We start from the raw sequence: 27,937 nt of genomic DNA, 5'->3' as shown, positions 1-27,937 counted from the left end.
TTCCCTCTTGTAAGGCCTACCTTTTGGGCTGAGTTCATGGAACTTCTAGAACAGGCAGAACAGTGTGTAATGTTTTGAGTATGAAAAATGTCAAATTACTTATTCTTGTAAGTCAAATTCGAGTAGTTCTCACTTGCCACCTAGCAGGAAATTGTCCCAGTCCTTCTCTAAAGTTACACAAGATTCAATGGAATTAATTTCCTGCTGCCTGGAAAATAGAAGAGGGACCCCTTCTTGTGTTTAGCCCCTCATGGTCACTGATGAAATCTCAGTGACTGACTCAGGGGTTCTTTGAAGGCAGGTGGCACCACAGACTGCAAACTTTGGCATGGTGATAGTTTCTATTGTGTGTTTCAGAGCCTGGAGTGCAGCTGGTTTTACACGCCACGTAGCCTTTCCTCTGATGGCTTGCTAGAGAATGAGACTCACTGTAGCCACGCTCAGAACCTACTTACTTTTCTCCAGTTTGGGGACTTCTCCTTTCCAGAACTCAGACTTGTGAGGAAAAGGCTAGGATAGGTCGTTTGCAAGAAACATCTGCTTTCGATGTTCAACATGCATCATCCCTCAATGTAGAACTCTAACTTAGCAAAATGGGTGAACAAAATGCAGGTCATTGGAAAAGGGGCATCTTTCATCCTCTCCAGGTGGCTGTTCCCCCATTTGTAAATGGGAGACCTGTTGTGAGGATTTTATTTTTAGCAGTGCATGTACATGATCTTATTGCAATAGGCTTGTTTTAACTGCCTTATGACTGACTGTTCTTTGGTGCTCAGCACATGCTCTTTCTGAGGGAATGCCTCTGCCCCAACTGTTGTGACCAAATGAATACAAAAGAACCAGCTGCTTTATGTGAGCCACCTGCCAGCCACTGTGATCCACCGGCTACTGGGTAGCTAACAGAACTTCACTTCACTGGCAGTGCGGACTGATAGGCCAAGGGCTGAAGCCATGGCACTAGCCATACACGTAATTATAAAATTATTAAATGCCATTAAATAAAAGGACAGAAGTATCAGATCTTGTCTAAGCAGCTCGGTCTAGGTAGTTGAGCTTTGGACAAAATCACTTTTCGATTTTGGGCCTTAGGTTTTTCCTTTGTTAAATAAGAGGACCAAGTGGGAGGCCCCAGAAGGGCCACATCTGGGCTTTGACACGCTCCTCTCACCCAGCAGCTTCAGTTCAGGCTTCTTGTTGGCTCTGCACAAGGCCCAGTGGGCAGGCTTCTGGGGTAGCCACTGCATGTACCCATGCATGCCTCTCTGCCAGATCCACAACAAAATGGAATCAACTGCCACGTGAGTGCTGGCAAAAATTTGAAGGCTACTACAAGTTTGCAATTCTGAAATACAGTGCTCTGAAAACCAAGTTTTTTCTTGAGTTTGTTGCCACACTCACTTGGTAGCAATATCTGACTTGAAATTTGTATGAGTATTAATACAGCTTATTGTTAGACATATGTGCCTTTACCAGAGCTTCTAGACCCTGCTATGCTTTTCAAAGTACATTCCCTCTCTAAGATGTGAAAATATCTGGCCACAAGGGCTTTAAATAAGGTATTGTGCACCTGTACTAAGTCATTATCTAGTGCTCTTGAGAGATTTTTCTGTGATTTTTATAATCCCAACAGCTTTGTAATAATGACACAGTGGGTATACTTATTTTATAGGTGGGCACTTCAGTGGTTTTGTTTAGTACAAGGTTACAAAGTAATGGCCAAATTAAGAGGGGGATTCTTGAAATATGGCTGAATTTGGATGAGTGGGGTGCAAAGGGGCGGCATGATAGAAAAAGGCTGTGTTTTGAACAGGAAGATTCTGAATAAAATACATATTTTTAGACTATCCCTTGGTTGAAATGCAAGTACAGAGACTTGGAAAGGCAAGGCCAGTCACTGTGGGAATGTGAGCCATCTGTCCTGAAAGGGAGTATTTATACGTACTGGTAAACATCAATGCCACCGCTTTCCCTGCTGGCCGCCTACAGGGTCTACCTTATAAATGCCAGCCTTGATATAGAATGACTCTGGTTCAGAAATACTTCTGAAGTTTGTAACTATAGATGACGAGTGGACTTTTCAACAGCGAATAATCTCAAAATTAACTAATGAAAGGAGTAAAGGACTGTACTACTCGAAATGTTAAGATCAAAGCAGTATAAAAATAAGATTTCACTACCTCAAATGTGAAGGCAGAAGAACAATCCATCAAGTACCATGAATGACCAATGTAACGTGGTAGGTAACGCAGAAATAAAATTAGTCTCCAGAAACCAAACTCAAAGTCACGCAAGACTGATTTAAGTGACAGAATTCAAGATGGCAGTCATGAGGAAACTCAGCAAGATACAAGAAAACTAAGGAAGGCAGTTCAGTGAACTCAGGAATGAAATCAAAAAACAAAAGGAGGACTTGGCCAAAGAGACTGAAACTATAAAAAAGAACCAAACCAATTCTGGGGCCAAAAAACCTCAATGAGATGAGCAACGCATTAGAAAACATTGGGAACAGAGCAGACCAGATGGAAGAGAGTATTAGCGAGTTCAAAGATAGGAACCTAGAAATGACAAAGGAAGAAGAGAAAGAACTAAGTTTAAAAAATATGAAAGAACTATAGAGAACTGACTACACTGGAAAGAGCCGCATAAGGATAATGGACAACCCAGAAGTACAGAGGGAGAAAAAGAACAGAGAGCCCATTCAGAGAAATAATTTTGAGAACTTCCCAAACTTAGGGCAAGGACTGGACATTAGAGTATAAGAAGCTAACAGAACACCTAATTATCTAAATGCAAAACACCTTCTGTAAGATGTGTTGTATCAGAACTGTCATAAGTTAATTCTACAGAAAGAATTCTCAAGGCAGCCTGGGAATAAAAGGCAATAACCTACAGAGGAGGACCCATCAGACTATTACCAATTTCTAAGCAGCAATCACGCAGGCCAGTGGAGAGTGAAATGGTAAACCCATATTGAAAGAAACTACCAGCAACAGTAATCTATCCAACAAAGTTACCCTTTAGATTTGAAGGAGAAATAAAGCCTTTCCTAGAGAAAAGCTGAGGGAATTTGCCACCACAATACCTGCATTCCACAAAACGTTTTAAGGAGCACTTCTACCTGAAACAAAAAGATAAAAAGTATACAAAACTTTCAAGGAAGGTGACAAACCAAATGAGAAAAGCAGGCAATTACAACTCTATTTAAGATCAGGATATTAAACCATTGTAATACCAGGTTAAAGGGAAAAAAGCATTAAAAATAACTGTAGCTACTGCAATTTGGTAACAAATGCACTGCATAAAAAGGTAATCTCTGACAATAAAAGTATAAAAGGGGAGGAAAAAAGGACTGAACGTGTGTATGTCAATGAAAGTAAGATCCTACCAAAAAGAAAAATGACTTTTTATCTATGGAACATTTTAAACAAACTTCATGGTAACCATGAAAAGTCTAGAGCTGAGACATGAAACAAAAAAGGAGGAAATGGAGGAAAAACAGCACAGAAAAACAACCAACTAAAATAGCACAAAAGAACACAAGGGAAAAGAAACAATAAAGATACACAACAGCCAGTAAACAAAATATAAAATGACTGTACTAAGTCCTCCTATATCAATAATCACCCTAAATGTACATGAATGGAACTCATCAATCAATAGGTACAGAGTAGCTGGATGGATTTAAAAAACAAGACCCAACTATGCCACCTTCAGGAGACCCATCTGTGCTCCAAAGACAAATATAACCTCAAAGTAAAATGGATGATATTCCAAGTGAATGATAATAAGAGAAAGGCAGGTGTAGCCATACTGTTATCAGATGAAATAATTTCAAGACAAAAAAAAAAAGATGAATATTTTATAATGATAAAAATACAATAGTAGGAGACTTCAATATCCCACTTGCACCAATGATAGGTCATCCAGATGGAAAGTCAGCAAGGGAAACATCAGCCTTAAATGACACATTAGACCAGACAGAGTATTTGTAAAACTTCCCATTCTGGAATGACGGCATACACATTCTTCTCAAGTGCACATGGAATATTCTCAAGGATAGGCCATATGCTGGGACACAAAACAACTCTCAATAAATTTGAGATTAAAGTCATACCAAGCAAATTCTCTGACCACACAACATGAAACTGGAAGTCAACTAGTCAACTACAAGAAGCTGAAAAAAATTACAAATATGTGGAAGTCAAACCACATGCTACTTAAGTATTGGGTCATAGAAGAAATTCTTAAAAAGAAACCAAAGAATATATAGAGACAAATGAAAAAATATGACATACCAAAATTTCTTGGATGCAGAAGTGTTAGCAATAGTTTACAGCAATGCAGGCCTCCCTCAAAAAAACAAGAAATATCTCAAGTAGACAATCTATCATTATACCTTAACTAAAAAAAAGAACAAGTGAAGCCCAAAGCAGTAGAAGGAAGGAAAAAAATAAAAATCAGAGGTGATATAAATGAAATAAAGAATAAAAAGAATTAAACATATCAATGAAACAGAGCTGGGTTTTAGAAAAGATAAAGTTGAGAAACCTCTAACTGGTCTCACTAGAGAAAAGAGAATACTCTAAAAGTTACAACAGATACCACAGAAATGCAAAGGACTACACGAAAATACTATGGAAGGCTATATGCCACCAGTTAGACAACCTAGAAGAAATGGACAAAGCCTTAGATATAACCTTCCTACACTGAGCCATGAAAAACTGAAAACCTGGACAGACCAATCAATAGTAAGTAAACTGAAGCGGAAATCAGAAACTGCCCCCTTCTGTACCATCACCAAAACCCCACACACAAGAGTCCAGGACCAGATGGCTTCACTAGTGAATTCTAACAAGCATTCAAAAAAGATTCAATGCTTATCTTTCTCAAGCTCTACAAAAACAAACAAACAAAAAACCCTGAAGAGTAGGGAATAGTCCTAACTCATTATGTGCCAAATATTACCCTGATACCAAAACCGGGCAATGACATCACAAAAGAAGAAAATTACAGGCCGGTATTTCATATGATTAAATCCTCAAAATACTAGCAAATCAAATACAACAATACATTAAAAGGATCACACATCATAATCAAGTGGGATTTATTCCAGCAACACGTGGATGACTTAACATCCACAAATCAATCAACCTGATACACATTAACACAATAAAAGGTAAACATTATGATGTAAATAGATGCATAAAAAGCAATCTGACAAGACACAATAGCCATTGTGATAAAAACTCAATAAAATGGAAGGAGGAGGAAAGTACTTCAACATAAAGGCCATATATGACAAACCCTCAGCTAACATTGTACTCAATGGTAAAACACAAAGCTTTTCCTCTAAGACCAGAAGCAAGACAAGGCTGGCTGCTCTCACTAGTTATTCAACATAGTACTGGAAGTCCTAGCCAGAGCAATAAGGCAGAAAAAAGAAATAAAAGGCATCCAATGGAAAAAAGTATAAGTATCACAATTTGCAGATGACATGATTATATATACAGAAAATTTTAACTACCAACAAACTTTTAGAAATAATAAATACAGTAATGTAGTAGGATACAAAATCAATGTACAAAAATCTGTGGCATTTTTATATACTAACAACAAAATATCAGAATGAGAAACAATCCCATTTACAATCACAACAAAAAGAATAAAATAGCTAGGAATAAACTTAACAAAGGAGATTAAGGACCTGTGCACTGCAAACTACAAGACACTTGAAAAAAACTAGAGAAGACACAAAGAAATGGAGAAATATTGTGTTCATGGATTAGAAGAATCAACATTATTAAAATGTCCGTATTACCTGAAGGATTCTATAGATTCAAGCAATCCCTATGAAATACTGATGGCATTTTTCACAACAGAACAAAAAAATTCTAAAATGTGTTCGGAACCACAAAAGACCCCGAGTAGCCAAAGCAATCCTGAGAAATGAAGAACGATGACAAAGAACACACTCTCTGATATTTAACTATACTACAAAGCTACAGTAATCAAAACAATATGGTATTGGCAGAAAAACAGACACAGAACTGAGAGCCCAGGAATAAACCTGCACATATATGGACAGCTAACAAGGGAGCTGAGACTATACAGTGGAGAAGGAAAATCTCTTCGGTACATGGCTGAAAACATTCTTAATCTGGAGAAGGGAACAGACATCAAGGCGCTGGAAGCAGACAGTTCCAAACAAGATGAAAATAGAGAGGCCCACAAAGACATAATGTAATTGAAATGGCAAAAGTTAAGGATAAAGAGAATCTTGAAGACAGCCAGAAAAAAACAAGTCACAAAGAAGGGAAACCTCTTAAGGCTATCAACCGATTTCTCAGCAGCAACTTTACAGGGAGTTACAAGAAGTAAGTTAGGAACCTACAACATAAAATACTGTCTCAGACAAGATTATCATTCAGAATCAAGGGAGAGTAAGATTTCTCAGAAAAGCAAAAATTAAAAGAGTACACCACCACTAAATCATGTTTACAAGGAATTAAAGACTCTTTTTTATGCAGAGAAGGCCCTAACCAGAAATAAGAAAATACAGGAAGAAAAAAATGTCATTGGTAAAGGCACATATCTAATAAACACAGTGAATCAAGCACTTAAAGCTAAGATGAAGGTTACAGACAAAAGCAGGAAAATAAACTATAGCTATAATAAATAGGGGACACAAAAACAAATACAAAACATGACATCAAAAACAAAGTACGGAAGGCAGAATAAAAATGTATTCCTTTTAGTGTGTGTTTGAATTTAAACACCTATCAGCTTAAAATAGGCTGCTATAGATGGATATATATGAACCTCATGAAACCACAAACCAAACACCTACAAAAAACACAAGAAAAGGAGAAACCTTATCAAAACACTAAGGAAAACCAGCAAATCAAAAGATCAAGAAAGAAACAGAAAACCAAAAAACAATTAGCAAAATGGCAATAAGCACATATCTATTAATAATACACTATAAATGTCAATGGACTAAATGCTCCAATCAAAAGACACAGGTAGTAGCATGGATTAAAAAAACAAAAACAAGACTTATCTATATGCTGCCTACAAAAGACTCACTCTAGATTGAAAGAAACACATACAGACTGAAAGTGAAGGGATGGAAAAAGATATTTCATGCAAATAGAAATGGGAAGAAAACTGGAATTAGCAACACCTGTATCAGACCAAATGAAGTCCGTAACAAAGAATGTAAAGAGACAAAGGAGGACATTACACAATGATAAAGGGGTCAAAGGAGATATAACAATTCTAAATATCTATACACTAATTTGAAAAGATATCTATATCCCTATGTTCACTGCAGCATTATTCACAGTAGCCAAGATAGGGAAGCAACCTGGGTGTCCATCAGTAGATGAATGGATAAAATGTGGTTTATACAATGAACTATTACACAGCAACAGAAAAAATAAAATCTTGCCAATTGCAACATGGATGGACTCACAGGGTATTCAGTAAATAAGTTACAGAGAAACACATACACTGTATGATTTCACTTGTATGTAGAATCTAAAAAAAAAAAAAATACAAAAACAGTCTGATGTCATTCTCTGGTTGATCTCTTTTCAGTTCTGAAAAATTAGATCACCTCTAATTCAAGGTCCAGAAAAGTTTATGTATATTCCTCATATTAACCCAAAGTCCATTTTTCTTTCAGAGGGAAAAGAGTAAAACCATTTATTTTAGAATTACCTGAACTCACTCTACAAACAAGTTCTAGTTGGTGTGCAGAAAGATGCATTTAGCCAACTCTACATTCAGTAATTCATATTAACAATGATGAGAATAGCAAAAAGTGAATGTGTTTAATAACCAGACTAAATTTCCATTTGGCCTCCCCTCTCCCAAACTTTAGGAAATCCGAAGACTCGCCACCCGACAGTGAATGACAAGAGAAAGAGGCAGGTCTTGGATAATCCACAGCTGTCATGTATAATCAGCCCTGGAGTAAATATTAAACATAAATGGTCTTAAAATAGTATATTTACTTCATGTTGGCTTACTTCTAACAGAAATATTACACTGGACGAAAATATTACTTAGCTAGAATTATATGGCAGAGTCTAGTAAAGTCCCTGAGAGGTGCCTACTTTTCCTTGCCTTTTGCCTTCTCTCGTTCAGCCTTTACTTATATCATAGCACTTACCTGCTAATTCCTTCTTGAAGAGAACATGCCACGCTGCTGAGGCCACAGCCCAAGTACAATAGCTGGCACAAGTATAGGCCCAAATATTGTCCAGCAAATATTTAAAGTATACGAAAACATGAGAAAGACTTGTCACCACCGACACTGAAATGTGAAGAAGCCTCTGGCATCAATTTAGATAAAGGAGAATTAGAATTAAGCTTATTCAGAGCAAGCAAATGACATTTTAAGTGTAATATACATTCTAAATAAATCATAGAAGGTGAGATAAAAAATATCCATGTTCAGAAAAGGAAAATCTCCATGTACATACAGATGTCAAATAAATACCAGCACAATAAATACTAAGGGGTGCATAACTAATAAGGTTATAGAAAACTGGTATTAGAAGATAAAGAGGCTAATCCAAATAATACAAAAAATCAGCCCATAATTTGTAGGGATGACCCTATAAGATTTTGCAAAGAATAAACTTGATTATTAAAGAGCAGTGTTGATTTTATTATAAAAAATTTAAATAATCCATAGAATCATGTGATACAGAAAGGTCATTTTATGAAAGACAGAATAAAAGGTTAAAATTTGTAAATTCCTTTTTCCTCCCCATAATGTTATTATATGGTTGTCCACACTGGCGTTTTTCATGACTATGGATTAAAGACGGGATAACCTTCATGTCTGATTTGGTATTTAATAGTGATATAGAGCTAATTACTCAGCCCTAGGGTACACACATGTTGCCTATGGAGATTCACTCATTTATTCAAAGTGCCCACTCTTAATTTTCCATTAAGAGCAAAGCAAATATTATGACAAAAGTTTTTGCAAAATATGTGATATAGTATCTTGCAGTGATATCTGCAATGCAAAAGAAGGGAACAAATATTTTTAATTATATAGTTCAGTGGAAGAGAAACAGGTAAATAGAGGCCCATAGACCAAAGGATCTCTCTGGAGGGAATCACCCAAGATGAGGTAGAAAGGATCAGAAGCCACTGAAACACTATTTCGTGAAATAGGTGTGTCTAGAAGCAGAAGGAACAGAGATTGTATATATTTTATATAGTAAGCATTGTGCATCATACAAACTCAAAACCTGTAATTCAAACCTAGTGAATCAATCTAATGAAAATCATTCACACAGCATTATGTAGGCAAATGCGTTTAAAAAATATTTTAATAAGCATATTCAGAATGGCAGACAGGGACTGGGAGAAGGGAATTATTTTACAGTGCAAAATTACTATGCATAAATTTAAAAACCTCTAACTCATAAATTTAAATGCCTATTTAAATATTATTTCAAATACATTTTAAAGCCCAACAGATTTATGTTGAACTGAGTTGCAGATTCTGAACTCTATTTGAAAACACATCATAGAACAGAAGACCATTCCAAATGAAAACAATAGTGCTTTGCTGGGGTTGGCAGAGACTAAGTAACTATTAACAAAGGCTTCTTTTCCCAATGCAATTTGTCAAGAGTTCAAGAATTATGTACTAAATATTAAGCAAATTAGATCATATCACTAAAAATTTTATAGTGCAATGACTTATCAAGTTAAAATGGCTGCATTATGAAGAGCAAAGTACTGTGTGAAATACCTGTATAAACATAAAATATACTTAAATATTTCTTTATGAAAAGCTGAGTATTATGTAATATAATAGTGGAATGTCTTTCATTAGGCATACTTTAAAAGGTAAGATTAAGAAAAGATTTCCTAACATGTATACATGTGCCGTATTTGCAAATGTGCCTGAGAATTTACCAAAACTGTTCCTGCAATATTAGTCTGCGAGAACTTCACAAACCTGCCAACAAAATGCATCTTTTATAAAAGGTAAAAATGGTGTCTTAAATATCGCAACAACTTAAAAGGTACAACACTACTATTCATTTGAAACATTTCTACAGTCTTTGACAAAGAGCTAGGATACTTTGGATTTGTTTTAATAAAATCTGATTGAGAAAATGGATTGTGATCATCTGTTAAAGCTGCCATTCTGGATAAATTAAATGTTCTAGGTAAAACAAAACAAAAACAAAACTTCATGCTTCTCAACACTTCCACCTAAAACTTGGATTTACTTGGATATGTATGTAACAGTGAATGTACATTATGTGAAGTGTTATAAAGTGGTTTTTAACACTGTTGGGGGAAAAATTTGTTCACACTGGTGGAGGGAAGCAGTCTGAACATATGTTAATAGTAATACTTCATGGGAGTAAGGCCTAAACCATAATATCTCAGTGCAAACCTCTACTCAATTGCTTTAGACAGTTGAGCCATTAAAAACAAGATCACAGATTTATTTTCCAAAGGCATTGGCTCTTGAACTAATGGCTGACAATGAACTGGTGGAAGCATTTTGGGTATGCCTATGTGATAAAAACAATAGTTAATAATCTTTTATAAAAGTTTGGATATAGGTTGGTCTATCAGCTGTATAAAACTACATTTTTTAACAAGAATTTTGCACTAAAAATAAAATGGCACTCTTGCAAGGCTATGCAAATGGATGATCCTATTTGTAATCACAGAGCAATAGTTATAGTATATCTTATTTTCATTTTGGAAATACCCTATCAGATTTGGAAAACTAGATTGTAACTAGTAAAGTCCAAAAACTTTTCTAACTTCATCACTTTTTCCTCTTAAAAATCAATAGTGTTGCCCACCAACTCCATGTGTGTGCCAACTGTCTAATCACTTGACCTTTCCCCAGTTTATTTAATGCAAAAAATGGGAAATTTCATAATGCATACAAAAATAACTGAACAAGATTTCTGGTCAGCATGATACATTTAAGCATTTAAGCCAACATTAAGCTTTTGTTTTGCTTCAAAAATAATTTTGAAAATTATAGTGAATACAAACTATGCAATCTTAAGTATCATGCTTAATTTCAGAATTCTCACACTGTTTGTCCATAAGTAGAAATTTGAAAAAAACATTTTCACAATCCTTCATGAATGCTTTTACCACCTGGATAAGAAACATGACTTAGTTACTACACAAACACTTAAAAATTCATTAGAAAAACCATAGTAAAATAAAATGAAAGCTGACAGACTCAGAATATCAATTCCTCTCATAAAAGTTTACCAACTGTACAAGTTAAGAAAATTATACAAGCTTTTGTATTAAGAAAGGACAGCTCAGTCAAGACATATATGTACTGTAAAAATCTTTCAAAGGCTACAAAGAATCTGGAAAAATACAGAATGTATTTCTTAAGCCCAGATAAGAATATGGAAGACATCATTGATGTCATAAATTTTACATATACAAACCTGACTTGGTTTATCTTTAAACTTCTATATATAAAAAAAATCATGCTAGCATAACTTTCAGGATTCATAAGGGTTTCCTTAATAATGATACTCAATTTGTATAAAGAAATGCTTGAAAGACATTTCAATAAACTAAAAAAATACCAAACTAGTGTTAGGCAGAAAGTTTGTTTTTCTTCTCTGCCATCAAACTATGCAAAAAGTACCTTGTAGTAAAATTTTAGGATTAACATCCAAGAAGGTACAGATATATCTTTAGTTCATTCAAATTTATTAAACTATTTGTTATATCCTCAAAAGGGTCCTTTATAGTTTTAAAATAAAAATTTTGCATAAGGCAGAATTACGAAATCTTATTTACTGAAGTTAGGACTCAATCCAATTTTTAAATGTTGACCAATTGCTTCAAGGAAATTAAGTTTTTAAGGTAACCCATCAACCCTGAAAATTATAGTCACACCAGGATTTACTCCAAAGAAAGTAAAATAAGTCTAAAATTCAGTCATCTGTGTTTTCAAGTTCTTCAAATTTTCCATGTGAGATTGTTTCTTGGAAAAATTCAGAAGAACCTGGACTTTCTTTTCCATTGCTGTTTACCCTCCGCCTTTTGGCAGGTCTCTCACTCTTTTCATCAATATGGGCAAGTTTTGGGTCAGTGGTAAGATTATCTGTTTCATAACCATTACTGTCCATATCTGCAAGAAGTGGTTTTTTATTTCCACCTGTTGGTCCATTAACGTGTAACCCTTCAACTTTTACTTCTTCTTTGTTTAATATTTCACCTGGTCCATTAGATGACACCCCTAAGTTGGAAGAAACATAAACTGCTAATATTAAAAAGTTAAATTTGCAAACAATTGTAAGACAGCTACTATAAAATAACTTTTCATCAAGGAAGTGAAGCATCAAATCTGTATGGTCTAAATTCTGGATCTATTTACCTAGTAGCTGTGTAATCTTAAGCAATTTATTTACATTCTCTGTACCTGAATCTCATCACAAAAACAATGAGGATAATAATTTACCTTCCAGGGCTGTTATGAAAATTAAGTTAATAAATATAAAGAATTAAGAAGAGAATTTGGCATATATTAAGAACACATTGATATTACCTGACAACAAACAAGCGCTGGATCCAGCAGTTATAATAAGTTGAATTTAAGCAAAGAGGTACATAAATTATTCAGATTTAACAAACTGCTGTAACTTTCTAAAACCATGTAAAAAAAGAATTACTGTATTTTTCAGACTGTAAGACATTTCCCCCCCAAATTTGGGGGTGGAAATGGGGGTGCATCTTCTGGTCCAAATGTAGCTTACCTGGCTCACGGGGGTGGGGGGAGAGTATTATGTTATTTATGTTATTTAATATTTTACCACATTTCTTACTTCAAAATTTTTTTTCCTATTTTCTTCCTCTAAAACCTAGGTGCGTTGTATGGTCAGAAAAATACAGTATATTCTTTAGAAGCTTGAGCTTTATACCCCCCATATAAAATGAAGATGACATGACTTTTTTATTTTAATGTAAATCTGTGGCTATTACTGTACTTTATAAGTGAGGACCATATACATTTATCTAACTATTTAAATAATCTGTCGTGTTAAATATTAATGCCTGCACTATCTAAGGATATACTTGAAAATGCTAAAAGTAAACACAAATTCCTCCGCGACAGGTGAGAAAAGAAAGAACCTAATTATTCTAACAAAAGTAAGTTAACAGTAAAAAGGTCACACTGAAGTTAATAGCAAAATAAAGTAGAAATGTTGAGGACACTTACTGAAAAATACAGAATGTACCACTAAAGATAATTAAAATTTAATTAAAACATTGAGTATAGAGGACGAGCCTCAAATATTATATTTTGGTCAAAAAAAATTGTTTTCCCCAACTCAGAAGTACACTCAAATCACGAACGCACATGGGACTATGCATCATGATACGGAAGGCATGGTTTCGTTGTAATAAGCCCCAAGAGTTGGTAACACTGTGATTAGGTCAAAAATACCTAAGATTTCAAGACCCTTCTAAAGTCCCTTATAAAAGAAAGAAAACTAGGTGCCAAGTTCCTTTCTTTCCTAAAGAAACCTGAAAAATGTGAGTTTTAGGTACCCAATGTGAATGGGCTACTGAGTATTAATAGGTAACTTATGAAACTCCTAGGCTAACTGCATGTTCTCATCAAATGGTTAAAAAATAACAAGAAAAGGAAATTACTTATTTGACATTATAAGCAAACAGGAAAAGACAGGAGTACCAACTGAGTTTCTATCCCCTAGTCCCAAGGACAGAGTTTCAGCTTTTTATCATACTTCAGCATGGATGTGGCTAGCATTAGATGTCATGTCAGTAACATTCTTTTTGGACCAGGAAGTGGCCATTAGGCCCTAATTTTTTTTTGTTTGGCTTGTAGTGATGGAATAAAGAGTTGTCATCAACGAACAAAGCACAGTACATTCACTACAGTAGTGCCAGCACTTCGCTTCTAGTTTCTGTCACATCAGAAGGCAGGCGGGCAGAACTTAGTTCTAACTCTCCAGCTTCTTCCTAAAGAGGACTGAAGGACTTAGTACTTTCTGCCTGGCAACTGTCGTACGTAGAAAGATCGTTTTTATTAGATTAGAAGTCAAAATAATTCTCTGACTAGGTCTTACTGATCAGCAAGCACAATGATCTTTTTGGTCCACTATATTACTGTAAACAAGAACATTATCTGGACCTCAATCATACTGGTACACCTTTTGCTTCTTTTTTCATGGAGATGATAAAAGCAATGTTTCTATTCTGACACCTGCTGTATCTTTTCTTATCCTTCAAGGTCATTATGCTATCAAAGAGAAAAACACTCAGAATAGTGCCTTTGCTATTTTCCTTATTTAATCTATATGGTTAATGCACTTGCCTGAGTAAGTTATCAGCTTTTAAAGTATTTCAAAAATATTTGTATTTCTGATGTAAAATGGCTGGAGTTTGGGTCTAAGATAACAAGAATTCTTATTATTCAGGCATCCCAACTGGGTAAGAAAATAGATGCTGCTCAAAAAGAATAAATTTCTTAAAAGAAATGGTCACTGTTGATAGTATAGTTTATTAAACTTACTTTCCAGTGATATCGATGGGAACTCTTTCCAATTAATTTGTATTCTGTGTGTATTAATATGTATGTATGTATGCTGATGTTATGTATGTTTCATCTGGTATTTACAACTATTACTTTAAATTCTGCTTTGGAAGTTTAATAGAAACCAAAACTGAATAGTTCAGGCTACAGGAAGAAACAGAAGTGCTTCTTTGGTTGCTTACCATTTTGATTACTATTGCTTACAGTGCCATCTTCTTTCTCAGACTGGCTGTTACTACTGTTTGAGGCAGTTGGGGGAGGGGATGGTGCTCGACTAGAAGCAGCACTTTCACTTTCATCTAGAAGCCGATCCATGTAATCCCTTGAAATTAAGTAAAATAATAAAGTGATTATTCTTATATTAAAAAGCTAAAAATAAAATTAAATGAAGTTAAATTTAGAAGGCTTTATTAACAAATATATCCTAATTTTCACTTACATTCATTTGAGTGCCTCATCTATCACACCAGGATCTGAACACTTAAATGGGAAGTTTCTTTTGGTTACATGTTTGTAGGGAAAAATGCATGAGAGCTTTAAACTAGCTAATTTTAGACACCGATAGGCAGTTCTAAAACTTTTAACATTGTAGGCAAGTGCTCAGAGTGGCCCAACTAAAATAAGAGGATCTACAAGTGAAGACGGGGTGATGTCGATCAGAAGGAATACAAAAGAATTTCTGAACAGACATAGACTGGAATTTTAAAGCTCCTAAAGACTATTTGGTAACTATGGCAAAACCTGAAAGATGAATTGAGGTCCTAACAATGAATCACCTCCTTAAATTTTCCTGGATACCTTCTATATCACCTTTCTGGTACATCTGAGCTATAAACTCACTAAATTTCTGGGCTTATTTGCTGGCTTCATCTCCCACTGTATCATTAGACATGAGGTCACTTCTTTCCCAAGTCATTCCTGAACTTTCTGACATGGATAGTTGTGCAAGTGACACTGGTTTGGGATTAGACAATCTGGGCGAAATTCTAATCTCTCTGAGGTATAGTGTCTTCATTTATAAAACTCACGTAATCATGTATGACCTATCTATCTACCATACAGGGTTGCTGTATAAGGTATGTATAAGAAAGTGTTTTGTAACTATAAAGTGCTATTAAGTCACAAGAATAAATGTCGGAAAACATTTCTGACCTTCTGGCCTGTGGGCTGGCCACCTGTTTTTGTGAATATTATTTTACTGAATATAGCAACAGACATTCATTTACATAGTGTCTGTGACTGCTTCTGCACAATAAAAACAGAGCTGAGTAGCTGCTAGAAAGCTTAAGGCCTGCAAAATAAAAGCCTAAAATATTTATTCTGTGCTCTTCTACAGAAAAAGTCTGCCAACACCTGCGTTGGAATAACTCTCTGAAGGCACGGACGTGTCTGTTTTGCTTACCACTGCACTTCTGGTGCCCAAGTGGTGCATGGCATAGAGCAGAAGCTCAATAAAAACTTAAATACACATTTCAAAATTCCCTCAGAATGAGTATAAAGAAATATTAAGTCAAATGTTTTCAAATTTTGTGAGCGGATGAAGAATATGGATAAGAAGAAAGCAGTATAAGGGCTTGATACTCCACTCAAAGCCAAAGAAAGATGATCAACTATGGCTATAATCTCAAACTTCATGATCACATGAAGTTATGGGGGTTTTGGGGATATAATAAATACAGGGGTGTGGTACCTGACCTCGAGAAGCTTCCAACAGTCTGAGGTACAAAACTAATACATATTAAAGAAACACGTATGACATCAAGCTAAACAATTTAACACTCTAGGCCTATTTTCCTCATCTATAAATGAAAAAAAATTAAATTTGATGATCTTTACAACCCCTTCAGTATGCCATTCAGCTTCATGATTACAGAACAATTACCATATTTTGCCATGTATAACGTGTACTTTTTACCCAAATTTTTGAGGGAAAAATAGGGGTGCGCATTATACATGGGTAGTATTAATTTCATCTCTAAATAAATGCTCTTAATTCTTTTACTTATGCTTATGTGTTAGAAGTGTAACTCTAGAAAGCAACAACACTATAATACCCTGGAACATGATAATAGGTTTCGTTTCTAAATATAAACAGATAAAAAGCTGAATTAAAAAATTAAAATGAAAGGTTTTTTTCCTGAAAGGTTGGGCCAAAAACGTGGGTGCACATTATACAAGGCAAAATACAGTATATAACATACTTGAAGCACACAGGAACAAATAAGCATGATGAATACCAAAGGTAATTTAGAAGCTAAGGCTAATAAAAACAATGATGCACAATGAGGAATGTTGGAAATAAATTTTGTATGGTGGGAATGGATAATGGAGGATGCTGATGCTAAAAGCCAAGCAAAAAACACTAGACTGAGTAGGTATCAAAATTATTTTAAACTTCTGAATACATCAATGATATTGTAAAAGAATTATTATTATTATTTCCTGATGATTAATGGCATGCAGAATGCTTAAGGAAGAAGAGTCAGGTAGACCACCTAGCAGGGTGGAGTAGTACTCAGATTACCAGTCATGCTAATTTTTACTTTTTTTTTAAGAAAAGAAATTAAATGCAAGGCTGTTACAGCAAAATTTCCAATTTGTATATGGCTATCAATTCTTTCAGGTAGTGAAGAGAGAATCTGTGTTAGAATATTGCAAAGGCTATTTATAGGCAGAGAGCAGCAAATGTAGTGCATTCTGGTGAACAATTTTAAGATAACAATGTAACAGAATAATGAACAAACAACTTTCAGGAAAATATGCTGTAACTATGGGTTTTGACTAAAAAGATGAAAAATTCATTCAAGTTTTTGTGTAAAGGTATTAACTTAAACGTTTTGTGCAGTCACCTAAAGTGCAACTATCAACAGAAAGCAAACTAGAAAAATATCTCCATGCTTACAGAAAAAACACAATTTCTCTCCATCCAGAAAATAATGTACAGTCTAGTTATAGCTTTTATAGAAGATGTAACACAGCTTAAAAGAGATGACATGAGTAAAAAATTATAGTTCAGTTAAAAAAAAAAAACTTTACAAAAGACCCAAAGGGGACATAACCAAAGCCTGCAAAACCGTATCTTGCCTAGGGAGGAAAATACATTTGTTCACTTCATAGCATTATGCTAGGGGACCACTCTTAATTCTCTTAAAGCCTGAGAAAAGAGAAAATATGGGATTAAACTGTGGCAATTCTACCTACAGAATGCTTAACCTTAAGAGGAATTAAGGTTACAGATATAAGTATCTTCTAAAAGTTTTCAGAAGCTATGAAGAGATTATTAGAGAAACTAGAATGTTTGGCAGCACATCCCTACCTAATCTGTGTAGCCTGACATCACAGAGGACCAACTAAGCCAGCCCACACCTCCCTCTGTGATGCTTTCTGAAGGAGAAAACTGGAAGAACCATGGCTCTGACCCAGCATGGCAATTCTTGTGTTCTTACTGCTGATGATGACAGACTGCCTACAGTTCATGTGTGAACATTATTTCTAAAATGGGTGAAAAAATTGAAGATGTTACTATTGCTTTCCCCTACAGAATAGCTTGAAAATTGTGACTGTTCTTAAGAACATTCTGAAAATTAGATAGCTATGTCTAGTTCTACATCATTATGCCTCAACCCTATCAACAGAGATAGTCCAGAAAAACATTACAAATGTATAACAAACAATTAGACAAAATCTGGAATACTGTTATGAAATTCCACTCTAGCTATCACAAGTGTTAAAAAGTGAGGGATGAGGCAAGAGTCCATTGTACCCATGATTTGCAGGGACTATCATACTCCCCTTTAGATTATTTTTGCTTTTGATTTTAGAGTGTTTGATCCTCCAGCAAAGTGACCAGCAAAGACACATGTCCAAGAAAAAGTCCAGCGTACGAGTTTGAAAAGCATAATCAAATATGCATACAAGCACATCCTTCAAAGGCAGTTATTTGGCCAGCCTTAAGCACTTTACTAGTGAACAGTGACCAAAAGAAGTCACATTTTACATTATTTTTATTCCATAAACATTAGGTAATAATCAGGGATAGTACAGTAAACTTAAGTCCGCTATATAACAATCCACCAACATTTTAGAGCAACTCTTTTTGAGAGGACAGGCTCAAAACTCTATGTCAGCAATTTTCAACCTGTGAGCAGCAAGAACTTTTCAAAGCATGCACTTCCTGACCTCTTTTCCCTTATATCGTCAAATAAAAAAATGACGATGGCCAACACAACAGCTGTCTGGTGAGAATGAATCAAAATTATACCTTATATTTTAGTCAGATTGGCAAAAAATATATTTTTTGGTGTGCCGCAGAATTTTAGTAATTAGTTTATATGTGCCATGAGATGAAAAGGTTGAAAATCACTGTTCTATGTACTTAAATAACAAATTACTAGTGGCAAAGTAGACAAGTGTTTCATTCCAAGGCTAGACTGACTGAGGGCTCAGAATTTGGTGCATGGGGACTGGATTAGACATATAAGGCATTTTGCACAAAGAGTGGATATAATTAGTAATTGTATTACTAATTATTAAAATTACTTCTGTTAGAGGAAAGGTATTAGGAAATCTAGAAAAAAGTAAGTTACCACACATATATTCTCTGGTCTATAAAAAACTTTGTAGCAAAGAAAATGTAATTTGAACTTTTTTATTACATCCCTATGTCTCTTCTCTTTTACATAATCTATACTCAAATCTTATTTTGGTTCCCTGGATCAAAAGTAGATTAGACAAAGAAAAGTATTAATTTCCTTTCCTCTTTAAAGTACCTCCACTAGACATATAACCCTATAGTTTTAGGAAAGATAATCTCTCTTTATTTTCACTGCTCTCAGTGTTATTAGATTAAAACTGTATGTACTTATACAATACTAAATGGAATAGAATTTAACAAAAACATGCTTTCACAGCAGTTCTGATCCATTTTGTCTCAGGAATCCTACTGAAAATATACTTGTTGCCTTAAATAATATGAACTATAGTTTACAATTTTTTATAAGACACTGAAAAGTCTAAATGTCCTATAGATATGTCAATAATGGATAAATTTAAACTAAAAGCTTATCTTATTAAAAAATTACAATTTTCAAGCGAAATTTAGAAAAACTTAGTAAAACATATGACTTGAAAGTATAAACTCACGTGACACCAGGATGAAGATTATATTTCTTTTTTCCAAATCGTGTTTGCTGAGCAAAGAAATCGTAACGTTCAGATTTTTTCCACATATAATAGAAAGCTACACATTCACCAACTGACCTTGTTCGAACCTGTAAGAAACAAATACTTGTTTTTAAGAATCATCTTCTCCTTTAAGGGGTTACTTCAAAAAAAAAATACCTTAAGTTTCAAAACAAATGTAGCTAGTAATATATATCACTTAAGTAATATATAATACAATGTTATAAAATACAGTACTGCAGTGGCTGTGTTAAAACCTATTCTTTCTGAACTCCTGTGAAGAGAAATAATACACTGGCAACAGGTCAAATATTTAACATTATGGTTTTAAAAGGCTATCATTTTAATTTACTATAAAAATAAGTACTTCTCTATTGAAAATGGCTCTATGTGGCATTTAAGTTCAAATTAATGTTATGAACAGTTTCTAAACATTTTTCCAACAATGATCCAGACTGAATTGTCTTACTTTCTAGAAAGGCTGAGAGTAGTCCTCAGTGAGTTAAAAGCTATTGTAATAATGCTAATGCTTTGTTTACTAAGTTATTCCAGTGCTACACCTATTTGTGTAACTGAAGGGGTCCCCGTTACCTAACATTCAACACCTATGGGATTGGCATGTTGACAAAATTGATGTGCATTAAAAAAATGGGGAGTTTAAAATGAAAAAAAAAAAAAGGTATCTGTATGAGTGGTTGGGATGCAAAAAATATCACTTTAACCCATAAATTTCTATTTTGAAGTAGGTATCTTATGCGATTGATTGCACCTAAGGATTTGCAATTTGATTACATCCTTATTTCATTCCCAGCATGTATTTTTCTTTCTTCCCCTCTGCTTGCATTTTACAACTTTGGCCTATGTTACCCTGAGACTGAAAGATATCAGGGCTCATAAAAAAAAAATCTCCTAAGCTTTTTTTTTTTTTTTTTTTTGCGTGCCTCTGTTACAATCTTATGTCTAGACAGATACAAGCCTAGTCAATTCTAGTTTTCTGAAAGTAAAAACTGTAAGACATTTTGGGACATGCAAAGTTAACAGTATTATGAAAAATCCTCAATAAAATAAGCATGCATAATAGAACTCATGATTAAGATCCAAACCTCAATTCCAAGTGTGAAAACAAAGTCTTAATGTTTTCACTGTACCATTCTTCTCCCTTTTAAAGAATACTGTCTTCCCTTTGTTCACTAGAACACCTAGTATATTAGGTATAAGTCAGCTGACTTCTGTAACACTGAAATATCACTGTCCCAAATACTTACAAATGAATCAAGGTCTTTACATTCAAAATTATGTCAAGACTTTTTTGGGTAGTAGTGTCAAATCACCAAATTAAGTTCTTATTCCTTAAAAAAAAAAAAAAAAAAAGGATTTCCGGGGATGTGTTGCTGCTTCTAGTTATATCAGCTTATCATTCCAGGAGTCTCCTCCATAGGTAATCCAACATGGTTTGGTCAATACTGTTTAAATTCAAGCAGGAATGCTAGAAAACTGTAATCCAAAATGCTGTCCCTTCAATTATGAAACTGTTATTTTTTTTAAACAATCAGAAATATACATGACCTGTCACTAGCACTATGCATTCCTTTCATAGACTATTAGTCACTATGTTGGAGGTTATCGATTAGGGTAGAACATTAAAAGGTATAGCTACACTTTTTAAAAACAATGCTAAGCCCTGGCCAGTGTGAGTCAAGTTGGTTGGAGCGTCATCCCTTAAACTGAAAGTTTGCAGGTTTGATCCCCAGTCGGGACAGGTACAGGAGGTAAACAATCAATGTTTCTCTCTCACATTGATGTTTCTCTCCCTGTCTATCACCCTCCCTTCCCCTTTCTCTAAAATTAATAACCACGTCCTCAGGTGAGAATAAAAAAATGCTAAGACTCACAATTTCTCTTAGTTATGTCTCATGTCAAATACCAAAATGCAACAAGATAATCAAGAGCAAAATTAAGAAAAATGACCTCACAGGATTTGTAAGCAACTATTTTATTTATGAAACATAAAATACTGTTAGAAATGTGTTGAAACAAATCAAGTGGACACCATCCAATCACATCCAGAGGTACATAAAAGGAGTATGTGGTGACAGACTATTTAGAACCTCAGACATAAGCCCAGATACTGCTAACATCATCCTAGACAAGCTATCACACAAGACTTAACTGCTATCTTCAAGGAAACATGTAAAGCCAAGCTCTTCGACATTGATATTTGCTAAAAATGTAATATTTATAAGTCTGGAAATTACTTAACTTCCTACATTTAAACTCCCAGATTTTAATTTTACCTGTCCTAATGCCCCATAGGAACAACACATTTTTCTAATCTATATAATCGTGTAGTTACTGTTAAAAATCTTACCTGATTTCAGCTGCAAGAGAATTAAACCTAAAAATAAATCTGCAAGTAATTATGAATTTCTTTTGGGTGTACACTGACATTGTATGATTGGTTATCACCAATATGAAATTATGATCATGTTAAATTAGCAAATTATAATGTTTAATAATGCTGAGTTGCTAAGATATTCTTCCAGAAAATTAAATCCTAATTAAAATCAAATTAAATACTAAGTATCTGATTTTAGACCACTCAGGACTTAAGCAAATGTAAAAAATATTTTAACTGTAAATGTTATGTTAAAAATGATTTAGTTTCAAAAATTATTTTAAAGACCCTCCTAAAAAAAAATCTGTCACAGGTTGTGGAAAATAGCTTTAAATAATTACATTGTACACACACATCCCACCCAGAAGTTGATGAACATATTTGCAAGTGAGTCCAATATTAAGGCTTCTAATATTATGTACTGAAAACAGTCACCTAGTAAATATATGCCATGAAGTCAAGGCATGCTTATTATAACAATTCCCTAAACACCAATACGTTAAAATTTCACTACAGAACTTTTAACATTAGAAAATAATTAAGATATAAGATGTTCTTGGTTGTTAATTTTTTTTTTTTTTTTGTAAAAAAGAGAACATATATCATTACTTACTTTATTAGCCTGGATCAAATGGAAATCCTTTCCATACGCCTTCAGCCCTTGTTCAAAATTTCTACACTCTTCCTCCGTCCAAACAGATAATTCCTCTACAAAATGAAAGGAAAAACTATTACACAATATTCCCCCAAATGTTGTATATAGTAAACAAAACTGTAAATAAACATACGATTTTCTGGTCACAATGAAGGAAGTACTTTACTTCTAAGCTCTATTACTGACCAATGGCTGCAAATGATAAAGTGACAAAAACTCCTTACTAATAAAATTTTGGATGGTACCCTAGCTCTCCAACCTTAACTTGGGCCACTTCCCCCTTTATTCTTTATGATCTAACTATACTAGCCAGCTTTCAATTCTTTAAATTTGTTTTGTACTTTCTTTAGACTTTGTGCATGCTGCTCATTTTGCTTAGCATTATTTCCTGCCTCCTACATTCCAGCAGAAATATAACTTTGTTCTAGATGCTTTCCCTAACAACCTCACCCTTTCTCTCAACTAGGTTAAGTCCCACTGTAATAAGTGTAAAATGAGCCCTCTAATTCTCTTTTAAGAACTCATAACTATTTTTCAGTTTCCCTACCTAGTCTCTAAGCACCATGAGGGCAGGGAGTCTGTTTACAGTTATGTTGTTAGAATTTAGTAGACCTTCCAATTTTTGTTGAACGCAAGAATGTTTTGTTACATAATATATGTAAGTAGTATTCTTAGTGAAGCAGGTGGGAGCCAGTCAAGAGTTAAAAAAAAAACCCAAAGTCAGATTTTAATTTTGACTATTTATGAATAACGTTTGCCTCGGCTAAGTTATTTCAGTTCAGAGACCTCAGTCTCATCAATTTTAAAGTGAAGGTAACATCTGTCACATTACTTAGCTCATAGGGCTGACACCAAGATCAAATAACATATTTATAAATGTGTTGAAATGCAAAATCGTTATGTATTTTTACTTAAATGGCCTTATTTTCTCTAAAGAAGGAAGAAACAGCCTTAATTCCATTTCCATAAGGCCTTGTACAAGGGTGGGCAAACATAGGTTTACAGTTGTGAGTATGCAAACACAGTTTATTCTTGTATTACAATCATAAACTGCGTATCTTTATCCATACAAACTGGAAATCTACTTTTGCCCACCCCTGTATAATACTTCTGTTATACACAAATTTTTTAACAAGTTGTTATTCAACAAGTACTTACTGAGTTAAGAAAGATCAGTATTATTAAACGTACAATACAGGCTGGGAAAACTCCAGCCATTGTTAATATAATGAGAACAGTTTGTGTGACACTGATGTAACCTGGCAGCCAAGGGAAGTGGACTGGAATGTACACATGTGAACAATGACGACTTCACTGTACTAGTCAGTGGGGGTGGTAGATGCCACTGAGTGAGTATGTGTACTGTGTGGCTGTTGCATTCAAAATGACTGAGTGAGTAGAGCAAGGAATCTGCATCAAATTTTGCATTAAGCTTGAACATTCCTCCAGGGAAACTACTCAGATGATTCAGAAGGCCACAGCTATGGGCATCTGGTGACTGGCAGCTTCATCACGACAATGCACCCACTCATGCATCATGTCTTGTGCAGCTTTTTGTTGAAACTACAAATCACCCAGATGACTTAGGCTTGCTACAACTCAGATTTGGCACCCTATGACTTCTGGCTTCTCCCAAAACTAAGATCACCTTTGAAAGGAAAGAGATTTCAGACCATCAGTGAGATTCAGGGAAATATGATGGACTGATGGCAATTGGGAGAACCGTGTAAGGTCCCAATGTGCCTACTTTGAAGGGGACTGAGGTGTCATTGTCCTATGTACAATGTTTCTTGTATCTTCTTCAATAAATGTCTCTACTTTTCATATTACATGGCTGGATACCTTTTGGACAGACCTCATCATATAGCTAGGTAGACAGAAGAGCTTATGTTTTAAATTTCTGCTCTATCATGAAAACAAAATTTAATATTTATTCTTACCTCTTGCTGCTTTTACATTAAATCTTAATCTTCTCAATGCTTCTTCTGTGTCAAAATTGCATTTAACCAATTCATATAATGCCTAGAAAAATAAAAGGCTTCAATATGTACCCCAGACTGTGAATAAGCTACACTGTCCCAAAGCTACACTGTCTTGAGAGTAAAGGCTTTTCTAGAACCCAGTGTTTTCATCCTTCCTGGAGGATAAATAATCCCAGTGAATGCAGTATGTGGAACACTAAGGAGTAACAAACATAAATTCAATTGTGATAATTAAATATGTAGAAAATAAGATTAACAAATACTCTAACTTGGTAGCCACAGTATTCACAGGAATTTAGAAATGAATTATTTTATAAAAATCACAAATTCCTTCTTTTTGGCTTTTTGGGGTTCCTATTCTAAGACAGTTTTAAACATATCAGAAAATAAAAACTGATGAAAAAAGGTAAAAAAATAATGCTGTCATAAGGTCTGTGGTAGGTACCAGTCTACCATGTGCATAACAACATTATACCAGATGTGTATTACCAACTTGATGATACCCACATTCTCAGGGATATCCAAAGAAACTTTTTTCAAAAAGCCCACTAAAAAAAATATATATGGGCAAACTGAAATATCAAGATTTTTGTTTGTTTGAGATGACAGCATACCCATGAAGTGAATGTGTTAACACTAGGTATCTTATGCTACCTGTAACTCAGATTCCATTGATAACACTGTAGAAATTTTTGGTGTATAGACACTGCCTGTGACAGCATTTACTTTAAAATGTGTATAATTAATTTATTTTAGGGAAATTACAACAGTTACTTCTTATTCATGTACCTGTTCATTGTCTTTTATGTGAGATCCTTCAGGAATTGCTTCCACACCTTTCTCATCACCTGTTCTTCTAGATGCATCCTTAAGAAATACAATCACTTTATCCTCTGGTAGGTACTCAGGGTCCCACAGGAGCTGATCATCATTTTCATATACTAAATTAGCAAAACATAGTATTTTTTAAAATGCCAAATATTGATAGTTTGTGTAAAACATATCATTGAACAAATAACTGATACATAAAGCCAAAATGTTAAAAACTGTTAGGTAAATTATCATCTTATTACTTGCCTGACTTCAATCTTGGGCAATATTCATAGCCTGAATAAGCAATCTAAGCATAAGTACCACTTTATGCCCCACCCCTTTCAAATTCTGTCTGACTTAGCTTGTTTACCAAATTCCAAGCCCTGTTGGTTTGTTTGAGTAATACCACCAAGACTTATTATCAGTATGGGTAAATTACTTCCCTTCTCTCCCTACCTCACCTGTGAAATGGAAATAGCAATCCTTTTGCATAGGGTATAAGGGTTTAAAATACTTTAAAACAAGTCTAACACATTTTAAGATTCAATGGATATTCAACATTTTTGAAAGGGGGTATCTAACCCAAATTGTTATCCTGCTTATTTCTTGGGGCAATATTTTGTTCTTTCTATTTTTCTGTGGTGTTTGCAACTGTATTATAATGAATATAAATAATTTTTATAAAAACAAGTCATTTTTTAAAGTCATTTCAGTTACATCATCATAATTTTCATTATAGTAAGATTAAAGCCTAAATCTCATTAAAATTTAAAAAGTAAAAGGAAAGCAGAACCTAAGAAAAAGCCTTGTGGAATTCCAAATGACAGAAGATGAAAACAAAGACAAAATTAAGAAAATACAGTCAGCCACAAGATAAAATATTAAAAGTGTGGCACCACAGCAGCTAGAGGAAGAAAACGTTTCAAGGAGTAATAACTGGTTAAATGCTGTCAAGTGACCAGGTTGAACACTGAAAAAAGGTATGCTGAATTTACTAACAAGGAGGGAGATATTTCAAGAACATTCTGTGCAGAGACAGAAGCTGAAGACATACTGGAAAAGACTGAAAAGTAAATGGAAAGTGAAGAAATAAAGTAGAAAATTCTTGGAAAGTTCGTTTGTGAGGAAGAATAGGGCAGTAGCTGTAGAGCAACTATAGTTGGCCCTGGCCAGTGTGGCTCGGCTGGTTGGAGGGTCGTCAGGTAAACTGAAAGGTCATGGGTTCCATTTTCCATCGGGGTACACAACTACGTGGTGGGTTTGCTATGTTGTGGGTTTGGCCCCAGGACGGGGCATGTAATGGGGGCAACCCATCTATGTTTCTCACATCAATGTTTCTCTCTCTCCCCTCCCCTTCCCCTCTCTCTAGAATCAATGACCATGTGCTTGGGTGAGGATAAAAATAAATAAATTAAAATTTTTAAATAAATAGAAACTACAGTTAAAGTTTTTGGTTTTGCTGATTTTTTTTTTAAGATTTTATTTATTTTTAGAGAGAATGGAAGGGAGGGAGAAAGAGAGGGAGAGAAACATCAATGTGTGATTGCCTCTCACGTGGCCCCCACCAGGGACCTGGCCCGCAACCCCGGCACGTGCCCTCACTGGGAATAGAACCAGTGAACCTTTGGTTCGCAGCCCATGCTCAATCCACTGAGCTACACCAGCCAGGACTTGTTTGTTGATTTTTAGAGACAGATGAGATATTATCATTTAAATGCCAATAGGAAGGAGCCAGCTGGATAAAGACTTTGACACTAAGACACAAAAGATAACTGACAGCCTAAAGTTCCTTTTGTTACGAAAAAGAAATTAACAGCTAATTAAACATTTCCTATATATCAGGCAATTATGTTAAGTGCTTTCATGTAAATTACCTGCCTTATTCACCACATGCATTCAGTTTAAATACTCTAATCTTTCAGTTTCCCTAAATGTATAATCTTTTAAAAGTACAGCTCAAAGGATAAACTCTAAAAACTTTTCCTTCATGAATCTAATTCCTTTTTAAATCTGCTGGTAGAATTCTGATGAAACTCTAAATTGTAAATACACTAAAACTCCATGATAAAGTGACTTTGGATATACTGCTATTGATTTCTGTTCTCTGCCCTGTCTCTGTCCCCTGAAGGGAGCAGACTATAGTTAGATTCTTAGAGTGACAGGGAGGGGGTAGATAAGAATTTACAAGGAAATCCTGACTCAGGAAGAGAAAGATAGAGTGGGTCCCTGAGTTCCCAGTGTTCTCCCAGTTATAACTCCATATGAAGCCTATGAAACCAGCACAAACTACTGCAATCATTCTGGAAGTCTCA

At 34.7% G+C, this 27,937-nt stretch overlaps 1 protein-coding gene across 19 annotated transcripts in view; it reads right to left on the bottom strand.

Moving 5' to 3' along the window:
* Positions 1-9,335: 9,335 nt before the first annotated feature.
* The window catches only part of MIER1 (MIER1 transcriptional regulator), a 58,450-nt gene continuing 39,848 nt past the window's right edge, over positions 9,336-27,937 (bottom strand). For all 19 annotated transcript variants that reach the window (XM_071220937.1, XM_045199387.2, XM_024565293.3 and 16 more), the window contains 6 exons: positions 25,602-25,753; positions 24,771-24,852; positions 22,789-22,883; positions 19,742-19,869; positions 14,782-14,921; positions 9,336-12,277 (listed from right to left, as the gene is read on the bottom strand). In XM_071220937.1, coding sequence (XP_071077038.1) covers positions 11,973-12,277; positions 14,782-14,921; positions 19,742-19,869; positions 22,789-22,883; positions 24,771-24,852; positions 25,602-25,753 — 902 coding nt within the window. In that variant the 3' untranslated portion in view covers positions 9,336-11,972. The remainder of the gene's footprint in view (positions 12,278-14,781; positions 14,922-19,741; positions 19,870-22,788; positions 22,884-24,770; positions 24,853-25,601; positions 25,754-27,937) is intronic.

The sequence above is a fragment of the Desmodus rotundus genome, chromosome 3 (genome assembly GCF_022682495.2).
Source record: "Desmodus rotundus isolate HL8 chromosome 3, HLdesRot8A.1, whole genome shotgun sequence".
Lineage (NCBI taxonomy): Eukaryota > Metazoa > Chordata > Mammalia > Chiroptera > Phyllostomidae > Desmodus > Desmodus rotundus.
Note: the sequence above shows the minus strand (reverse complement) of the source record. Positions and strands in the feature narration are given on the sequence as shown.